This window comes from Melitaea cinxia, chromosome 10 (genome assembly GCF_905220565.1).
Source record: "Melitaea cinxia chromosome 10, ilMelCinx1.1, whole genome shotgun sequence".
Lineage (NCBI taxonomy): Eukaryota > Metazoa > Arthropoda > Insecta > Lepidoptera > Nymphalidae > Melitaea > Melitaea cinxia.
In genome coordinates, this window is record NC_059403.1 from 4,437,755 (window position 1) to 4,457,284 (window position 19,530).

Here is a 19,530-nt window from a genome sequence, read left to right on the forward strand (position 1 = left end):
CGTTGCTATTTATTTTGAAACGCCAACGGAAACTACACTACAGTTACATACAACTTAATAATAAAAAAATGTTTTAAGTGCATTCCCAATTAGTGATGTGCCGGATCGTCAAAAATGTATATCCGCGGATACGGATATTTAGTGTCAATATCTGCGGATACGGATACGGATCTTTATTTACTCACTCAATCGGTATCGGTATGTGACCTGGAAACGATAGTTGACGTCACGCTCGCCGTAACGACGGGTAGGACAGGTTTCAACTTGCATTGCACGCGTATTTTTTTGCTAACCGACTTTCGAAAAAAAAAAGGAGATTACTCTGAATGGGTTTTTTTTCAGGTTCGCCGACAGTATCATGGTAATCTCTGTTGAGAAATGATGAAGAATAACACAAAAAAATTTCATACAAATAGACTTGACGTTTATATACGTAGTGCTGGCATCATATTAAATGTTTTGAAGACTTTACGACAGAAATGTCCTATCATGTCATCGTTAACAAAACAATACGTATGTTTTGTCATCAAAACTACAACTTTTAATATGTTAATGCAGGGACTACTGAATGCAGGGATATGGGTAGTTAGAGGGACGTATTGACACGTTGCTCGTGTGTGTAACGTTGTCGCAAAGTCCTAACTGTCCATCTCTTTGACATACGCAAATACTTGTTCAATATGACAGTAAAGTTTAGAGTATTTAATATGTTGAGACACAAGGTACACATATTCGAATTTTTACTTTAAAGTCCATCGGAAATGGGCGTTCTAGTGTACAACATCGTATTTTTTTTAACGTCAGGGTACGTTGTGCCATTATATGATAATCTTACATTCTGACCTACTATCACGTACTGTCCGCGAAAGTGTTAATTACACTACTAAATCACATCATGTAAGTTATTATGCAGCATATTATCCTGTCAATTGAATTTGTAAATTAATAAAAGATCCGTAAAAGATCCGCATAATAAGTGACGGATACGGATACGGATCTAATTTTTCCCGTGGATATCTGTGGATACGGATACGGATACGGATATCCGGAACATGACTATTCCTGATTATAGGTGAATACCACTACATATTGCAAGAGCCTCTAGAGAAAATAAAAAAATCAATATAATCAGGAATAAAGAAATATGGTCCTAGGGAAAGGAAATATCCTTTCCAACAAAATAAGAATTTTCACAATCGGATAATAAAGTTTCACTACCATCGTGAAACTGGTTAAGCTGACAACTGCTGGCTTTGAAATGCACAGACCGAAGACAAGCAGCAGCGTCTACGGTGCGATAAAGCCAGCACTGCAGTCGCCAACCCACCTGCTCAGCGTGGTGACTACGAGCAAAACTCATAAGTACGCGCCATAAATTTCGGCCCTTACTTCCGGGCAGCCCCACTATTCCCGGCTTTTTTGGGGCCGGAATGTTTGGCGCGATCTTGTGGAGGTCTGCGTCCAGCAGTGGACTGCAATAGTAATATATATACGGTTGAATTAAGTAACCTCCTTCTCTTTGAAGTCGGTTAAAAATCAACTTCTTTATATATCAAAAATTAATACAACGTAGGTAGTCGAAAAAATAATCAAATAAATACGCATTATTGCATATAAGTTAAAAAATACTCATCAGATATCGTTCTAATTTCACTATAAACATCTTCAAATAAAGAAAGAATCGTCAAAGTCGTCATATACAATTAAAAATACTAGTATTTTGGTATTTACAATTTATAGCCATTTCTTAATCATATTAGAAGTCAAATCTTTAGTAACACTATACATAACGTCAAAAAAAAAAACTATAAGAACATGATGAACTGACAGTGTGACAGTTGATAACTTAATGTCATTGGTTAAATACGTTGATGAAAGTTGATAATTTTATTTATCAAACTTTGGACAACTTTTAACTTTCGTACTCGTTAAGAAAAGAGAAATTGGTTTATTAAAATTATTTAAGTCACGTCATTAAGATGAGTTTAGTAGCTAATACTGGGTAAGAAAGTGTGTCTAGTGTAAATAGTGCTATTTTAAAATTTACTTTTCGACTTTCACATAATTTGTACCTTAATAGAAAGTTGGCGGGTCGTACCCTATTTATAACGGGAGCTTCGCGTGGCATAGGGAAGGCCATAGCCCTCAAAGCAGCTAAGGATGGCGCTAATGTTGTTGTCGCAGCGAAAACCGCTGAACCTCATCCGAAACTACCGGGCACTATTTACACTACCGCTGAAGAGAGTATGTATATAAACAGGTTTTTTTATATTCTACTTAATACTTGCTATTTATGTATGAACATTGAATGCGGAATGGAAGTTGTTTATGATGCTCTTACAAAGATGTGGACTTTGGACTGTAGTATGAAAGTCCACTGACCTTTGATCGTGGTGTTGCTCTAAATCAACAACAAACGTTAATAAACATCAATTTGATCACAGTGAATTAAATTTGCTTTAAATTATTTTTTTATGAATTTAAATAACAGTATATTGATGATTTATATTTTTGTATAAGATTATTTTTCTATTGTTATGAGAGCACAAATAAATAAACTTGCATTGCTCTGAAATTAAAGAAATTTTTAAAATTAAATATTTTTGCATTATTTAAGAATTACAATACATTATAAACTATACACATACATTATTACTGTTAATCATACTATTTTACCTGAAATTAAAGAAACAACATTTAATTTTATTATTCTATAAAAGTAAATACTTTTCTTCACAAATTCTAATAATTATAAATAACTTAAAAAATTATCATAACATTCCTTCTGACATCGTTTTATCTCTCTTAGTTTAAATTTTAATGACAGCCAGGCAGGCATGGCATAATTTAACTAAAGAGATTTTATAGGAATTTCTTTATATCTCCTTCCCTGAAGAAGATTCTCCTCATTCTAGTATTTTCAAAACCTTTTGATTGGCACATTAGTCATCTGAAACAAGTGTTAGAAGCAATTTAAAGCAGAAGGTTTCAAATTGAAATTTACGAAATGCACATTTGCATCTATAAAATACCTGGGTCATATTATACAAAATAATTCTATAAAACCATTAAAATATAACTAATTTCTATAAAAAAATTCCTATTCCAAAAACACAAATGGAAAAATAAATTCAATTGAAATTTTGATTTTAGTTGAAGCTCTCGGTGGAAAAGCTCTGCCTTGCATTGTAGATGTAAGGGAAGAGAAACAAATCCAAAAGGCTGTAGATGAAGCTGTTAAAAAGGTACTTCTAAATACTAAATAATTTTTAAGCATAATTAAAAGTGTCAACAAGGTCAAAACGAGGTATACTATTTTAAGCCATGTAGAGAGTCCATAAATTCAAATTTTGTTTATAATATTTTTTAAATACAGTATATAAATATTTTTCAGCTAATTTAAATAATAATTCTGTAAGTTGTAGTGACTTTTTCATTTTAGTTCAATGGTATTGATATATTGATAAACAATGCATCAGCAATTTCTCTGACTGGAACCGCTCAGACTGACATGAAACGATATGACCTCATGCACAACATAAATACGAGAGGGACATTCTTGGCGTAAGTAATCTATAAGTTATTTATTTTAAAATAATAATAACTCTAGATTATAAGAAGTTTTTATGTTTGTTCTGAAACAAAACTACTACTACTTCTGCTCATATCGTCAAGTAATAAAATGAGAACATCATTTCACTGAGGTAGGGCACAGCAGGAATTTCCTGCTCAAAATCTGGAGCAGCCCGACTGGGGTAGTACCTCGACCTTACAGAAAATCACAGCTAAATAATACTGTTTTCAAGCAGTATTGTGTTCCTGTTGGTGAGTAAGGTGACCAGAGCTCCTGGGGGGGGATTGGGTCGGCAACGCGCTTGCGATGCTTCTGGTGTTGCAGGCGTCTATAAGCTACGGTAATCGCTTACCATCAGGTGAGCCGTACGCTTGTTTGCCGACCTAGTGACATAAAAAAAAAAAAAAAAAAAACTTCATTAATATAGTTTAGTCAATTAAATACGCCTTATTAGGGATAACTCAAAAACTACTCATCAGATCAGATCAATCAGTTTCAGTCTAATTTAAATGATTTTTAATGATTGCTAGTCATGTGCTCATCCACATGACTAGCACCATCTTTTGAATAAACAAGGAATCATCAATATCATACACCCAGTAAAAAGTAATGAGATGAAAATACACATAAAAAATATATAGTTAAATTGATAACCTCCTTTTTTGGAGTTAGATAAAAATAGACAATTTTTAACTACTCTGCCTAAAAATACTGTTTTTTATATTCTTATGTGTATCAAAAGTTATTTTTGGTTTTGCCTGCATGGATTAATAAAATCTGAGTTAGCTCATAAATCATAATTACAATTAATAGGTGTACATTTTTTTTTTTGTATATTAGTTCCAAGCTCTGTTTACCGCTGTTGAAGAATAGTGATCATGCCCACATTCTCAACTTATCTCCTCCACTCAACATGAATCCCTACTGGTAAGTGAAAATATTTATTTTTTATAATCGATAATAATAGTAATAATACTATAGCAATTTTGGTTTCAAGTCAATTTTATTTTGCCTAGGTAATGATTCCTTTCTTTTAGAGCACATGCGATTATCTTATATATAAAAATGAATCGCAAAATGTGTTGCTAAGCGCAAAACTCGAGAACGGTTGGACCGATTTCGCTAATTCTTTTTTTAAAATGTTCCTTGAAGTACGAGGATGGTTCTTACGGAGAGAAAAATTCAAAAAAAACAATTTTAAATTTTCTGAAAAAGTCTAAAAACAACACTTTTTTATACTCCCATAGAAAAGATTTGTGATAATACTTAAAAGTCAATTTGAACTTTAATACCATACGATAAAGTTTGTGTTAGGCGATACGAAGTTCGCCGGGACAGCTAGTTGATTATAATATGACTAGCTCTTTATTGTACACAATCAAAAGAAACAAACAAAAATATATAAATAACAATGGTAAAGTCTTAGCACTGTATGAGAAATCTTTTCCAGACAACCTTTGGGATATTATAACAAATTTGTAAAATTGATTTAAAAATATTCTAGGTTCTCCATTCATGTTGCATACACAATGGCAAAGTATGGAATGTCAATGTGTGTTCTCGGTATGAGTGAGGAGTTCAAGCAATATAACATTGGTGTCAATGCACTCTGGCCTAAAACTGGTATGTATTCTCTTAATCATCACTATTTTTCTATATTTTTTACTAATACGTTTTTAATTTGGTTAAGTCTAGAAATTTAAAACTGTGTTCTTACATTTAACCATTATACTGCAATTTCGATTACTAATGTATATTAAATACATGTATGTATACTAAATACACAGGCAGATACATACGCAATGGAATACATATAAGTATTTATGTATTATGAAAGAGACTTCCTTATACATAAGTATTTATATCAGTCAGACAGAGGTCAAATACATGGCTGTGTGAGTCTTAAAATAACCAGTTTCAAATTATTATTATTATTATTAAACCTTTATTACGGATATAGTTAACAATGTTTCTTACAATTCATGTTGATCGACAATATTACAAAAAGGGTACATGCTAACGTATATCTGCGTCACACCAACCAGTTTCAAATAGTTGCTTACAAACATGTGCATTTCAAACCTTAAATTCTTAAACAAAATTTCAAAGAATCTTTGCCAGAGGTTTGCAACAAATTTAATACCTTTCAAACTAATCCTAATAAAATAAAAACCTCGTTTTAAATAATTAATTTTCTTACTCTTTTAAAAAAGAAAATTCAATTACAAGTTTTTTTAAATATTACCTTCCTGAATTATTATGGTTTAACGTAATAGTAAGAGACAATCTGAACAAATGAATAGGAAGAGATAATCTGAACAAATGAATAGGAAGAGATATAACAGTAATATAAACTTAATTCTGCTTACAGCAATTGCAACAGCTGCTATCGAGATGTTGACAGGAGACACATCAACAAGCCGCAAGCCAGAAATTGTCTCGGATGCAGCATATGTAATGCTTTGCAAGTAAGATATATTCATCTTTTTTTATGAATTTCATGGGAAATTAATTACAAAAATATTAATATTACTAATAGCTTCTTGTATCATTTTGCTAATATATGAACATATCTCTAAAATCAAAATATTTATCTACCCTCTATGATTTTCCTACAAAAATATTAGGTACCTATGTCATATTTATTATATTAATTACTGTCAAATCGTGTATGAATATAAGTCATTTAACAATGCTTAAACGTAGAGACAAAGATTGACATCTGCAGGTCTTTTTAGGCATTCGATGACCCATCTGTTGATGTGATATGAATGCTCTATTAAAACAAATGGTCATGATTTCAGTCCCCATTCTGATCCTTGTTCAGATGTACCTCAGAGAGCATCTTTGCCCAGTACCGGAACATTTATAGGCCGTTTCAGTTCGGTTCAGGTCTTACGCAGATCAGATACATATTCAAACATAAGTTATATATCTTTCCTCATATCTTAGACTGCTAAAGATACATTATTTATACAACATTTTTAGGCTTAGAACAAAACTAAAACTATTTCCGTATATGAAACTAACTTTTTAAAACTACTTATACTAATTAACAAAAAAACTAAATAACTTTTTTTTTATAGCATATTTAAATAGAAAATGTCAAAATCTAAATTAAAAACAGCTTTATTCAAATAGGCCCCAATAGCACTTTCGAATCGTCATTTTACAAATTAAAACTTTAATAATAAATTATTATTTTTGTAAAAGTGAAGCTACCACCGATTCGGAATGTACATTCTGCAGAGAAGAATCGGCAAGAAACTCCGCAGTTACTCTTTTGAAAAATTATATATAAAATGTGTTTTAGTACAAAATTAGTAACATGATTAATACATTTATATTTTTGTTATTTACAAATGATTTTATTATTTACAGAGATCCAAAGAAATACACGGGCAACTTCGAAATTGATGAAGAAGTATTAAAACAGTTTGGGATTTCAGACATGACTCCATATGCCTGTGATCCAAGTAAGTTTTAATAACTACACATTTACATGCAACAATCAAAATAATTTAGGAGGACATTTTTAAAACTGATCATGTCGACTTTTCTACAATTTCGCCTATAATAAGGGGGCATTCATTAATTACGTGAGCTATTTTTTTATCAGTTCAGACTCCCCTCCCCGTCCTTTGGTGAGATTTGCCTGGACCCCATCCCCTTACGTGAGATTGACGCTAAAAATATTTCAAACTAAATTTTTACTATTTGAGAAAATAATAAACCATTCAGGTACATTATAGTTAATTTACTTAAATGAAATAAAATTCAAAGCAAAAACTAAATGATTTTAATAGCCATGATATTTATTTTAGCGGGCAAAATGAATACTTGAAATATATATTTTTTAATATCTAATATTTTATATTTTTTGAAGTAGAGGTGATATTTTCGATTATCCTCGGTTTAAATGAGATTTGGTGAGATTTCATTGGACCCCTCCTCCCATTCTGAGCTCACATAATAAATGGATGTCCCCTAAACGTTTCAGGGTAAATTCATTTATAATTATAGGCTATATGTAAAAATAGGGACAGATGTATAGGCATCTGAAATAATTTGTCTGAAAAATTTTAATTTGAAAATGACCACTTTAAAAATGTCTCCTGAATTATGTGTTACATTTATCATGTAGTATGTATATGTATTGTATATAACTCGCAGTGGAGCAGCGTGGTGAATTAAGCTCTAACCTTTTTCTAAAATGGATAATATGCCTAGCAGTGGGATGTTACAGGCTGGATCGTGATTGTCATTGTATTTATCAAACATATTTGTGTCAGAAAATTTTTATTGTATTAAAAAACCGCTGAATTATATCTCAGACACTAATTTCTTCTTATGATTTTATAGTCTAAAAGAGACAAGTCAAAATGTAGTGACATATTAGTATTAAAAATATTTTATTATATTTATAGTAGTGCAAAAGTGCATTGGTCAATGCATGGTAACATGTTCAAAATACTGAATTAATATCGTAGAGAATGCAGATAATCTGCTGTTGGATGGTTTCTTGGACGATCCAGCGGCTATAAACCATCACCGACAAACAGTGTCCACTGCTTCAGTGAGACGGTACCATACAAGCACGGTCAACTACAAGGAAAAGGAGGTTGATGAATACTATATTTAATCACAGCCCCGGATCTACCATTTATTTGAATCGGGGCAGAAATTTATTAGTAGATCCCTTTTCATTATTGTTCGAGATAGATGTTAGATGTCAGAAAAAATAAAGTCAGAAAGAAGAAACTACCTCCCGGTGAAGGTTGCCCCGGTTTACCTCCATCCTTTAGATCCGTGGCTGTAAATTAATAAATAATTTTATTTATTTTTTCTTGCCAAGTTGTGTCTTTCTATTGTGTCTGTACACACATGCATATCATGTTAGAATTCTATCACTACTAAGCATTTTATACATAAATATTAATAAAATTAATAAAGACGAAACTAGAAACCAGTTAAAAATGTTTATCCCAGTGTTCTATTAAAGGTTAAGGGTTCCTCTTTAGGAATCGAAAAATCGCTTTGCAATACCCTCTTACAGCACAAAATAAAAACCATCCAATATCTTGTTCCAGTTTTTTCATCAACTTCTCTAATATACAATATAAATGACATTATTTTTAAAAATCTAATTATAATAAGTGCTGATCGCGTATCGATGATTAAGCGATAAAAATAATTAATTATATAATAATAATAATAATAATAATAAAGTTCTGCATTATTTCTAGTTCCACTTTTGCATTAGTTTAAATAATTAATACATAAATACACATAAATTATGTAAAACGTTTTATAAAACAACAATAGTAAAATAATATAGAACACGAATTTAGTGGTCATACTATTTGGTGTTTAAATTGAAAAAGTTTTAAGTTTATTTCTGCACAAATGAGGTATTTAGGGTTACCATGTTAAATAAAAACCAAACCGCACTTTGTTACTTATAATCTCCTTTTACCTGAGGTTGTCTGGAAGAGATTGCTTAAAGCAATAAGACCGCCTTTGCATGCTGTCATTGTAACTTCTTTTTGTTTAATTTTATTTCTGTTCTGTTTTTTTTTTTTTAATACATAAAAGTGTTTGATTATATGTATGCAAGAGGTAATAAATAAATAAATAAAATAAACATAAATTATTATCAAATTCTTGGCTAAGTCAAAGGTTTTTTAGTAGAATGAAAATGTATAAACACTTAGTACTAGCATACTCTTTGCAATTATAACTTCTTGATTTTTAAAAAATAATATGATTTACTACATAAAAAAAAATTTATAACTGTATTTTTTAAATGTATATGAACAATTCACATTGATGATGTAACGATATAAATATTAAAGAAAATATGTTTCTACACAAAATCAGTCTATAGTCTAAATTTGTTCACAGGTAATGTAGAAAATCTGTTACCTGACTTCTTTTTGGAGGTACCGGGGGGAAAAATGGATGCTGTCAAAAAGGTGTGAACATGCCTTAAAAATTCTGAAACATTTTTTTAATGATAAATATATGACCACTACTTTCGTGAATTCATTTGTATTTTGGAGTATATAATAAACCTTTTTGGAAATAAAAATAAAAACAAATAATAATTTTCAAAACTTGTAACACCACAAAATGACTAAAATTATCTGCAAAATAAAGTCCAATAAATAACTTCGTATTATCTCATTTTGTCACCTAGTATATAAGATAGCATGTTATCTTGCAATAAAATGTTGCCAATGCTATTAACTTATATTTCGCTTATAAATAATAGAAATTAACACATTAGTAATGACATTTATTAAAATTTATTGTTAATCTTCATGTACTATAATATACAATAAAAATTACAGAGTGAACAAAGTGGTGAGATTCCAGAATTGTTTACTGTCATTGGGAAAAATATAACACCAGAGTTAGTGAAGAAAACACAAGCTGTGTTCCAGTTCAATGTCAAAGGTAAGATATACTTTTCTAATACTGTTAATGAATTTTTTTTTTTTTTTTTTTGATGTTTTTATCTGTGCTAATATTTTATTGATTAAATTATTAAGATTATGCTTAAAGTCACTCATTTGGTTTTGACATCCACCTAATGAGCTTGCACAAGCATGATATTGTAGCTTCATGATTTAAGGCCTAACATAGGCATCTTCACGAAAACATACAGAGAGAGACATACAGAGCTTATTGATAATAAATTAACTTTTGTATTTATTCTTTAAAATATTAGTATTAGTTGTTAAAGTAATAAGATTATAATATTTTTAAATGTTGGTAAAGTGGTTGAAATACCTGGCTGGCTTGAGAGAACATTTGTGAATTCATTCTCCGCTCTCGCTAAACTCATGAGTCACGTTATAAGTTCATAAATCCATTAACTGCAAATGTACTGTCAATTACTTTTGCCGTTCCTTACTCTCTTCTGTTGTATGTATATCTGTATTTTTATATAGCCTTCCTCGATAAATGGGCTATCTAACACTGAAAGAATTTTTCAAATCGCACCAGTAGTTCCTGAGATTAGCGCGTTCAAACGAACAAACAAATTCTTCCGCCTTGTAATATTAGTATAGATTTATATGTATGTGTATTTGAGTATATATATATATATATATTTATGTAAATGTAATATGTATATGTATGTATAATATTTACATCTATGATTATATGTATACCTCCATGCTGTCTAATTGTCATATCCTATTTCGTGCTAAAGGTTGTCTTGAAGAGATCGCTCTTTTAGCGATAAGGCCGCCTTTTGTACACATGTAATTATTTTCTTTTTTTCGATGTAAAAAGTTTTCTCAGTTAGTGTACAATAAAGAGTATTTGCATTGTATTGTATATATTTATGTCAATATAGATCACATTGTTTATTAAAATACTAAGGATTGTTATAAAATCTTTCCAATAGTAATTAGTTGAGTAATTATATTTTATTATCAGGTAAAGAAGAAGGTATATGGCACATAGACTTGAAGAATGGAGAAGGTTCTTGTGGACAAGGAGAGCCAAAACATCCAGCAGATGCAACACTCACTATGGACAGTACTAACTTCGCTGATATGTTTTCTGGTATCATCATCATTACAGCCTATACAGTCCACTGCTGGACATAGGCCTCCACAAGTTTACGCCAAAAATAACGTGAACTCATGTGTTTTGCCCATAGTCACCACGCTGGGCAGGCGGGTTGGTGACCGCAGTACTGGCTTTGTTGCACCGAAGACGCTGCTGCCCGTCTTCGGCCTGTGTATTTCAAAGCCAGCAGTTTGATGGTTATCCCGCCATCGGTCGGCTTCTTAAGTTCCGAGGTGATTGTGGAACCTTGTTATCCCTTAGTCGCCTCTTACGACACCCACGGGAAGAGAGGGAGTGGCTAAATTCTTTAGTGCCGTAGCCACACAGCACATCATGTAACTTGTCTGATTTTCTGGTATATATATTTTTTATTTTAATTCCTCAAGATTCGGAAACATTTCCGAAATAAAAATATTTGCATTAAATTCATATCTATATAAATATATATCTAAATTAAATACTAAAACAGAACTTTACAATTAACTTTTTGCTATCCTAAATACTTGTTTTTACCATACTACAATATTAAAACCTTACAATGCTAATAAACATCCTATTATTATTAATAATAAAAAGATTTTACAACATTTATTTTCCTTCAGGCAAATTGAAGGCAACAAATGCTTTCATGATGGGAAAATTGAAGATCAAGGGTGATTTACAAAAGGCTATGAAACTCGAGAAAATGATGAAGTCACTCAAGAACAAGGTCTGAACATACCAATGTATTTAAAATAAACTTCCATATATATTACAATTATAGATATATTATAGGTTTTTATATTACACATGTTATTACAATAACACCAGTACACTTGTAAATGGCTAAGACTCATGATGCTTATTTTATGGTTCTTGTTTTATAGTATTAATTTTCTAACAGTATAATTTGGGTCTGCTGTCTTTTTAATTGTGTTTACTTATGTTACTGGCTGAAAATAACATTATTTTGGTACGTTGTTTTTCATACTTTTTATTACTATTACAAAATAGTCCGTCCACATTTATAATAAAAAACTTTTGCCAGCAAGATTTGAATGACATTTTGTTGCCATAATATACATTTTTCTTTACTTTGTTTCTCACTGTGTTTCGCAGTATTAAATGTAATATGACAAAACATGGCTACTTTTGAGAAAAATAAAATCATTTCATCAAGCCCACTGAATATTTTTTGACAAGTATTTAAGGTTAATAGTGTATTATTAAATAAATAAAATGTATTAAAATTGTTTTGTTTCATTATGTTCCCATCACCCAGTATAATAAAATTAACATTTCAATTAGTTGCAGAAATTTTTAATGAGGGTAAAAGGGCCAAAAATGACATTTATTTATTTAAATAATGAAATATAATTGATTTTTTACTTTCAAATTTAAAAACAATAATTCCCTTACATTCGTAGACAAGTACATAAACCTTATATATGTATGTAATATACAACTAGAGACATAAAATATTCACTTAAATTCAATACAAATACATACATCAATTATATTCATTTAATACACACACAGCAGCCTTTCGCAGTCCACTACTGGACATAGGCCTCCACAAGTTCACACCAAAAATGGCGTGAACTCATGTGTTTTGCCCATAGTCACCACGCTGGGCAGGCTGGTTGGTGACCACAGGGCTGGCTTTGTCGCACCGAAGACGCTAGTGCCCGTTTTCGGCCTGTGTATTTCAAAGCCAGCAGTTGGATGGTTATCCCGCCATCGGTCGGCTTTTTAAGTTCCAAGGTAGTACTGGAACTGTGTTATCCCTTAGTCGTGTATAAATAAAACGTAAATACAAAGTCTAAAAGAAAAAAACAATGGTACAGAACGAATTGCTATGATATCTTCAACACCATGGTCTTGCAAATAAACAATTATTATTATTATAATCAACTACAGGACAAACAGCTAAAAAAACAATTATTTTGTAACAATTGGCAATAATTTCAAATTACATCAGACATTTGAACGATGATAACCTTTGTTATCGAAATTGAATTCTCCCGCTCAACGAGCATTCGGCCTTCATATTGTTTGGATATTACAGCAGTCAGTTGTCAAGTGCTCGAGGCGTTAAGTTAAAATTTAATTGAATACACTCAAAATGTTCGCAATTGACGCACCTTTAGAAATTCAAAATTCAGAATTTTGCAACTACCGCTCGCCATTAAGTACGCGATATGCTTCGAAGGAAATGCAATACAATTTTAGTGACCAAAAGAAATTTTCTACATGGAGAAAACTATGGGTTTACTTGGCTAAAGCTGAAAAGGTAAGTTTAATATTATTTACGTTACATTTAACAAAACATGAAATGTTACTTCAAATTTTAATAAGTTAAAGGTTTTGTTTTGGTTCCACGGTGTTTATAGGTTAACTACGTTCGGATACACATTGTGTTCTATGAAAGTATTAAAATAGATTTTTTTTATTGCCTACAAAAATAAGCCAAATTTAATAACGTTTTATATATTTACAATGATATAAACTTGATGTAAGAGTCCCTAATCGTAAAGATAATCACACTTGTTTTCTAAAACATTTTTATAAATATATGAAAATCTTATCTAATTTTCATTAAAAAATATATAATATTTATACAATAAAAATTTTATTACTCAAGAACAGTTAATATTCAGTGCTTATCATAGTCTTATATATACATTTCAAAGGATGGTGTTAGGAGTTCTGAGTACCTACCTATTTGATGGGAACTACCCGTAGTGCCGTAGTACTTGATACTTGCGTAGGATAACCAACAAAGATGAATATTTTTACGGCTACGAATTATTGTAACCACAATCATTGTCATTAAAATTAACTGTAAATTAACAATATCTATTGTATTTACTCTAGATATTAAATTAACGATTTCATTTTTAACCGACTTCAAAAAAGGAGGAGATTATTCAATTCAGCAGGGATAACTACGTCATTTACGAACAGATTTTAATAATTCTTTTTTTGTTGTAAAGGAGATATTCCTGGTGTGGTACCATGATAAGGAAACCAGGATCTGATGATGGGATCCCAGAGAAATCGAAGGAAACTGTCGAAAATTTGCATAACTGTTTACTGGGTGTACTGATTGTGATGATTTTTAATTTAATCGATTTGGAACATATGCCTAATCTAAATAATTTGTTATAACGCCTTTGTTTTCTGCTTCAATATTAATACCTTTTTATTTTATTTTTATACTCACTGTAACCTTGTCATGGTATGACGAACTTATTCATTCGATTTGGTGCTGCCGTTCAGAAGTTATATACGTGGGTAGGTACCTAGATACATGTCGGCAATTCTTTTTCATGTACGTAAGGTAGACATAGACATATTTCTATATCATAGCTCCGTTAGTTGCTTTTAGTGAATTTTGTCGTGAAATAAAAAAAAAATATATAACCAGTTAACTAAAAAGTTAATTAATATATTCAAAGATAAAGAAAAACAAATTTCGTGCAATAATATTTATTTATAAAATTACATCGATACAGTTATAATTACATAATCTTATATACAAATAACCGAGTCACAACATGAATATATGTTAATTTTATTATGTTTTAGATATTGTTGTTACGCGGGTACCTTTTATCAAAAGCATTTTATAAGGTAACATTAGCGCCGGATTACATGTAATGTGTATTATAATTATAAAAATTAATAAAAACATCATTTTTCTTAATTATACTCAAAATGTGTTAAAGTAGAGTACATCTTTACGTGCTTATATGTTTTTTAATCTGAAAATTTTATATTACTATGCATCAATATTATAAATTACGTTTAAAAGAGAAAATTAGCCTTTCAAGCTTTTATAATGTACATTATTACTAAAAAAATATGTAAATGTTAGTAAAAGATAACGAAAGTTAAATATTAAGACTTCTAAACAGACACCTATAAATTTTTGAGAGTGAAACAAAATAAAACAAAAATTTAACGTAAAAAAACTTAACTACCACTGGACGGATACTGATTACTGCTTTGGTCTTCCTATATAATCTTAAAAACTAAAAAAAATTAACGCTTACGTATGTGTTTATAATAATTATGCTTATATGCCCATTTTTATTATATTGTTCATGTTGTTATGTGTATGTAAATGTATGTTATTATACGTTATTTTTTATTATAGTTATAGTTGATAATAAAAGTACTTATTTTAAACTTATCTTTAGTGTTAATTTTGTCTGCGGAATGAGTTGACAGGATCAGTTTTACTAATAACAAGTAAACCAAATTGTGTGTAATTTTTGTGAACTATTCTATCTATTTATAATTGCAATAGTGACTATGTGTTAAATTTAATAGATTTCTCTATTAGTATTGATTTTTTTATTACGTTGTTTAGCTATAAATAAGATACGAATTGAAAATCTTTATGGTTTTCCTTAATGTTAACAAAATGTTAGTAAAATAAATGTTAATTTTTATTGAATTTAATAATAACAGCGGTGGTTTTTTCGTTGTTATAAAATTAAAACGGAATGTTTTAGTATACGACGAAATCGATTAATAAATACAAAACTATACAACATTAAATAATAATAAAGAAAACTAAATTTAATAAAACTTATACCAACATTGAAACGCTTAAACTATACAATATGAACTAACTATGTTGTTAGTATTAGAAAGCAAGTATAATATTTATTTATTTTACCTTGCACTATCTCGGCCAAAAAAAAATTTTTTTTAATTCATGAATTAGCTGCATTGTTGGACAACTTTTTAATAATATATTTTATCGTTATTTAAAAAATCAAAGAGCTTCTCTCAAGGACAACTCTTACACTATATACATTGAATTAATTATTAAATATAATTACACTTATGATAATACTTTGGGAGTAAATAAAAATGATAAATGTTTATCAATATATCATATAACTTAAAAACTACTTGATTATTCTTAAACAATAAACACTAGACAGCAATAATTAATATTCGGCCTCCTTTCTGAAAGTGAGGAAGGTGTGCACCAAGAATACTGCGGCGTTGATAACAGCAAAAACTCCGGATGAAATAAGAAGGTTGTAGACCTCTTTGTTTGGCCGGACATTAGCGTAGTAGGATCTGTGCCAATCTGTAGAGAGAGTACCAAAAATTATAATCGCAAAATAATTGTCTAATTAAAACCGAAAAAGGTTTTATAGTGTGACCAAAAATTTAGATCATTTAGCTACTACTAATACTTACTACTACTTTCTTAATATAATTATGTTGTAATATAATTATAAAAAAAAGTTTATTTGTTTGAACGAGATAAAAAAAGTAATATTGGCGGCGTTTCCAGGGAAGATTTCTTCCTATGAGCAGTCGTGTTTTATCTGTAGTAGTTTCCATCTGACTATCATAGGCTAAAAAAAAACGCCTGATAATCCCAAATACTTAAGTGGGTAGAATTTTTTTTAACCTAGTTATTCCTTTAGGAGCCTAGTAGGTTTAAAACTTTTGAGTCAAAAATAGTGCCTAATTTTCGATATTAATAAGGTTACTCAGTTCAAGAGCAAGACAACTATAAAAATCTAGGTATATAGATATATAATAATATTTATAATAGTTATGTATGATTGTAGGTAGATATACTTATTTGTATTGTTAGTCTCTGCGGATAGCTAGAAGCGGAAGTAGGAACGCCAAATCAAAGACATACACAACCATTTTTAATCGTAGGACTATATAACGAATACTAATAATGTTTTAGTCTGTAAACGTACCTATTCATTTCCATTCTTTGTTTTTCAAAATGTACTACGCATTACTTAAATTAGATCCTTTAAAAAATGTAAAGCCTTTTATAACAAAATTTTAAATAATAGATACAAACACGAGCATAAAAGGTTCTCGTTTGTTTTTTAATTCATACCTATTAAACTGTTTCTGTTAAACATTCACTTCAAAAAGTTGCCACTTTTTTGTACAGATTAACTGAATTTTAGGTATATATGCTTTAGAATTTAACAATATAATATGTGTTTCATAATATGTTCAAAGTTGATAGTAAACAAGTTATATAAAAAAAATCGTTTATTAAATTGTTTTTTTCTTTTTCCTCATATAAATTAAATTAAAAGAAAATAAATTTGTTTGTACAGAAATGTAAAAAATATTTATTGATATTTTGTACACAAGACTGTTAATGAGTGATATTATTTTTAAAACTGTCATCAGATATCAACTTCTTTAAATAATCTCATTAGTATTATAAATGCGAAAGTTTATATAGATGTTGTTACTTTCACAGAATGTCTGAACGGATTGCAATTAAATTTTGTATGTAGCTTGATTTAGACTAGCTTTTTATACCTAAGCTACCAGAGATCAAAAGTTACAATTTTGAAAACGCAAAGGCCAGATTTGAAATTGAATAAATGTGTTTAACACGGTCGTCTGTTTTTAAAGTAGGCAACTTATACCTGCGTTTTCGTTCATAGACAGGTTTATTTTTTATCATAAACAGGACATCATATACAGGTTTAATGTTACAGATATTGTTTTGTATAGTTATTTATTTTATACCATTGCAACACTTTTTAAAAATATATGAGTATATTTTGTGGGTAGAAATGAGATTGTATAAAATAGAAATAGACTGGGGAGGTTAAGATGTGATTAGAGAAAAGACGAATGTGGAATAAGTACTGAAAGGTTATTTCTGTTAAGAAAAAAATATTGTTTTGTAATTAATATATGTATATATGTGATGATCTAGAGAATAAATACAAAAAGTGGTGATTGATACGTGATATTTGCAAAGCCTACAACTGCCAACATAAAGGTACGTACGTATGAATGATACATATATGTATAAGAAAATATATAACAGCCAAAGTGATCGTCGTTATTTTCTTTGTACTAATACATAATTATATTAAAACATACCAAGTAGGTACAAATTAATAAACGTTTTAATTTGAACAGACTTCAAAAAAAGGAGGTTCTCAATTTAACTTTTTTGTGTGTTTTATTCCATAACTTTAGACGGATTTTTTTCATTTTGGTGATGCTTGTATTGTGGTTTAAATTTTATCAAGAGAGAGATAGGTACTTTTTGAGTTATTTGTAACAATGTGTGTTAATTTCATTAGTTTTCCGACTAACTGTGTCGTGTTACGTGTCGTCAATAAATTGAAGCTGTTTTTTATCCTTTGCGACCGAAACAATTATTTAAGTTAAGTGCGCCGTGAGCCTTTATGTATAATTACTATGACGCACATTGCATTTAACCGTTTATCTATATATATTTTCTTATGTAACTAATAAGTGTGTTTAAACCAACCGCAATTACGTGTAATCTTAAACGTATTTTAGTATTATTTACTCTGCTTAGTCATACACATTTCAATCATGAAAATGCAGGTTCAATATAAATAGTTATAATTATATTTTTATCTTTATAAAAACTAGCGACCCGCCCCGGCTTCGCACGGGTGCAATGCTTTTACTAAATATACTACAGAATGTCTTTATTTATAGTGTGAAGCTAGCAACATTCAAATATGCGTCGTTAGATTACACGTTGTTACAGAGTGCATTGAAGAAATAAAGGTTCACTGCTCGTTCCCCGTAGGTGATAGCGTGATAATATGTAACCTATATGTTGACCCGACTTCTTAATAATATTCGTGCCAAATTTGAAGTAAATCCATGCAGTACTTTTTGAGTTTATACCGAACATATATACAGACAAACAGACAAAAATTCTAAAAACTATATTTTTGGCTTCGGTATCGATTGTAGATCGCACCCCAAGTATTCTTTAAAAAAATATTCAATGTACAGTTTTGACTTTCCTACCATTTTATTATATGTATAGATACAGAGGAAATAATTGGCTGTTGTTTCTATTATAAACTTAAAATACTGGACTGTTTTAAAAATTATTTTAGTAGTAGCTAAAAGAGGAACGACCTCTGTTTTGTTTTTTTCTGGCTTGTAGATATCAATCATCATTTTAAAATCATTAATTGGTATAATTTTAAATATTATAAAAACATGTCGTAATATGCGCAAATAGTAACAGCTAATGACATAGTATTTTTTGTTATCATACATATTCAAATTCTCGCGACGGCAATTTAGGAACGCAAAAAATATTTTAATTCGAGTAACTTTTTTAAAGTATAAGTAATATTATATACGTACCATAGAAAATGATCCCAGCGGCAGCTGTGAACATGATGACTCCAAAGATCGAGAAGCCCATCGATGTTCTCCATCCAGCCGTTTCGCCAAAGAGGCGAGCGATGACTAAAATACCGGTGATGATGATGAAACCTTGAAGAAATTAAAAAAATATATAAAATATAATTTTAGTTAAATAGTATATATGCAAAAATCACACAAAAAACATCTGTCACTCC

The 19,530-nt window shown here is 29.9% G+C and overlaps 3 protein-coding genes across 4 annotated transcripts in view; 2 read left to right on the top strand and 1 right to left on the bottom strand.

The window, feature by feature from the left end:
* Positions 1–1,834: 1,834 nt before the first annotated feature.
* On the top strand, positions 1,835–12,387 carry LOC123656889 (hydroxysteroid dehydrogenase-like protein 2). 2 transcript variants are annotated; one of them, XM_045592505.1, is made up of 12 exons: positions 1,835–2,002; positions 2,081–2,244; positions 3,154–3,245; positions 3,443–3,564; positions 4,415–4,501; positions 5,079–5,197; positions 5,946–6,042; positions 6,956–7,050; positions 8,065–8,195; positions 9,928–10,033; positions 11,024–11,152; positions 11,761–12,387. In XM_045592505.1, exons 1-12 carry the CDS (start codon positions 1,980–1,982, stop codon positions 11,871–11,873), a joined length of 1,278 nt encoding a protein of 425 aa, XP_045448461.1. In that variant the 5' UTR covers positions 1,835–1,979; the 3' UTR covers positions 11,874–12,387. The 2 variants fall into 2 exon arrangements, with proteins under 2 accessions (XP_045448461.1, XP_045448462.1); XM_045592506.1 differs by lacking the exon at positions 8,065–8,195 and adding an exon at positions 9,479–9,549.
* A 793-nt stretch (positions 12,388–13,180) lies between these two features.
* The window catches only part of LOC123657510 (adenylosuccinate lyase), a 33,849-nt gene continuing 27,499 nt past the window's right edge, over positions 13,181–19,530 (top strand). The window contains exon 1 of the mRNA XM_045593051.1: positions 13,181–13,430. Coding sequence (XP_045449007.1) covers positions 13,263–13,430 — 168 coding nt within the window. The 5' untranslated portion in view covers positions 13,181–13,262. The remainder of the gene's footprint in view (positions 13,431–19,530) is intronic.
* The window catches only part of LOC123657511, a 30,467-nt gene continuing 25,550 nt past the window's right edge, over positions 14,614–19,530 (bottom strand). Inside the window, 2 exon segments of the mRNA XM_045593052.1 lie at positions 14,614–16,250; positions 19,313–19,444. Of these exon segments, the coding sequence (XP_045449008.1) occupies positions 16,105–16,250; positions 19,313–19,444 (278 nt within the window). The 3' untranslated portion in view covers positions 14,614–16,104.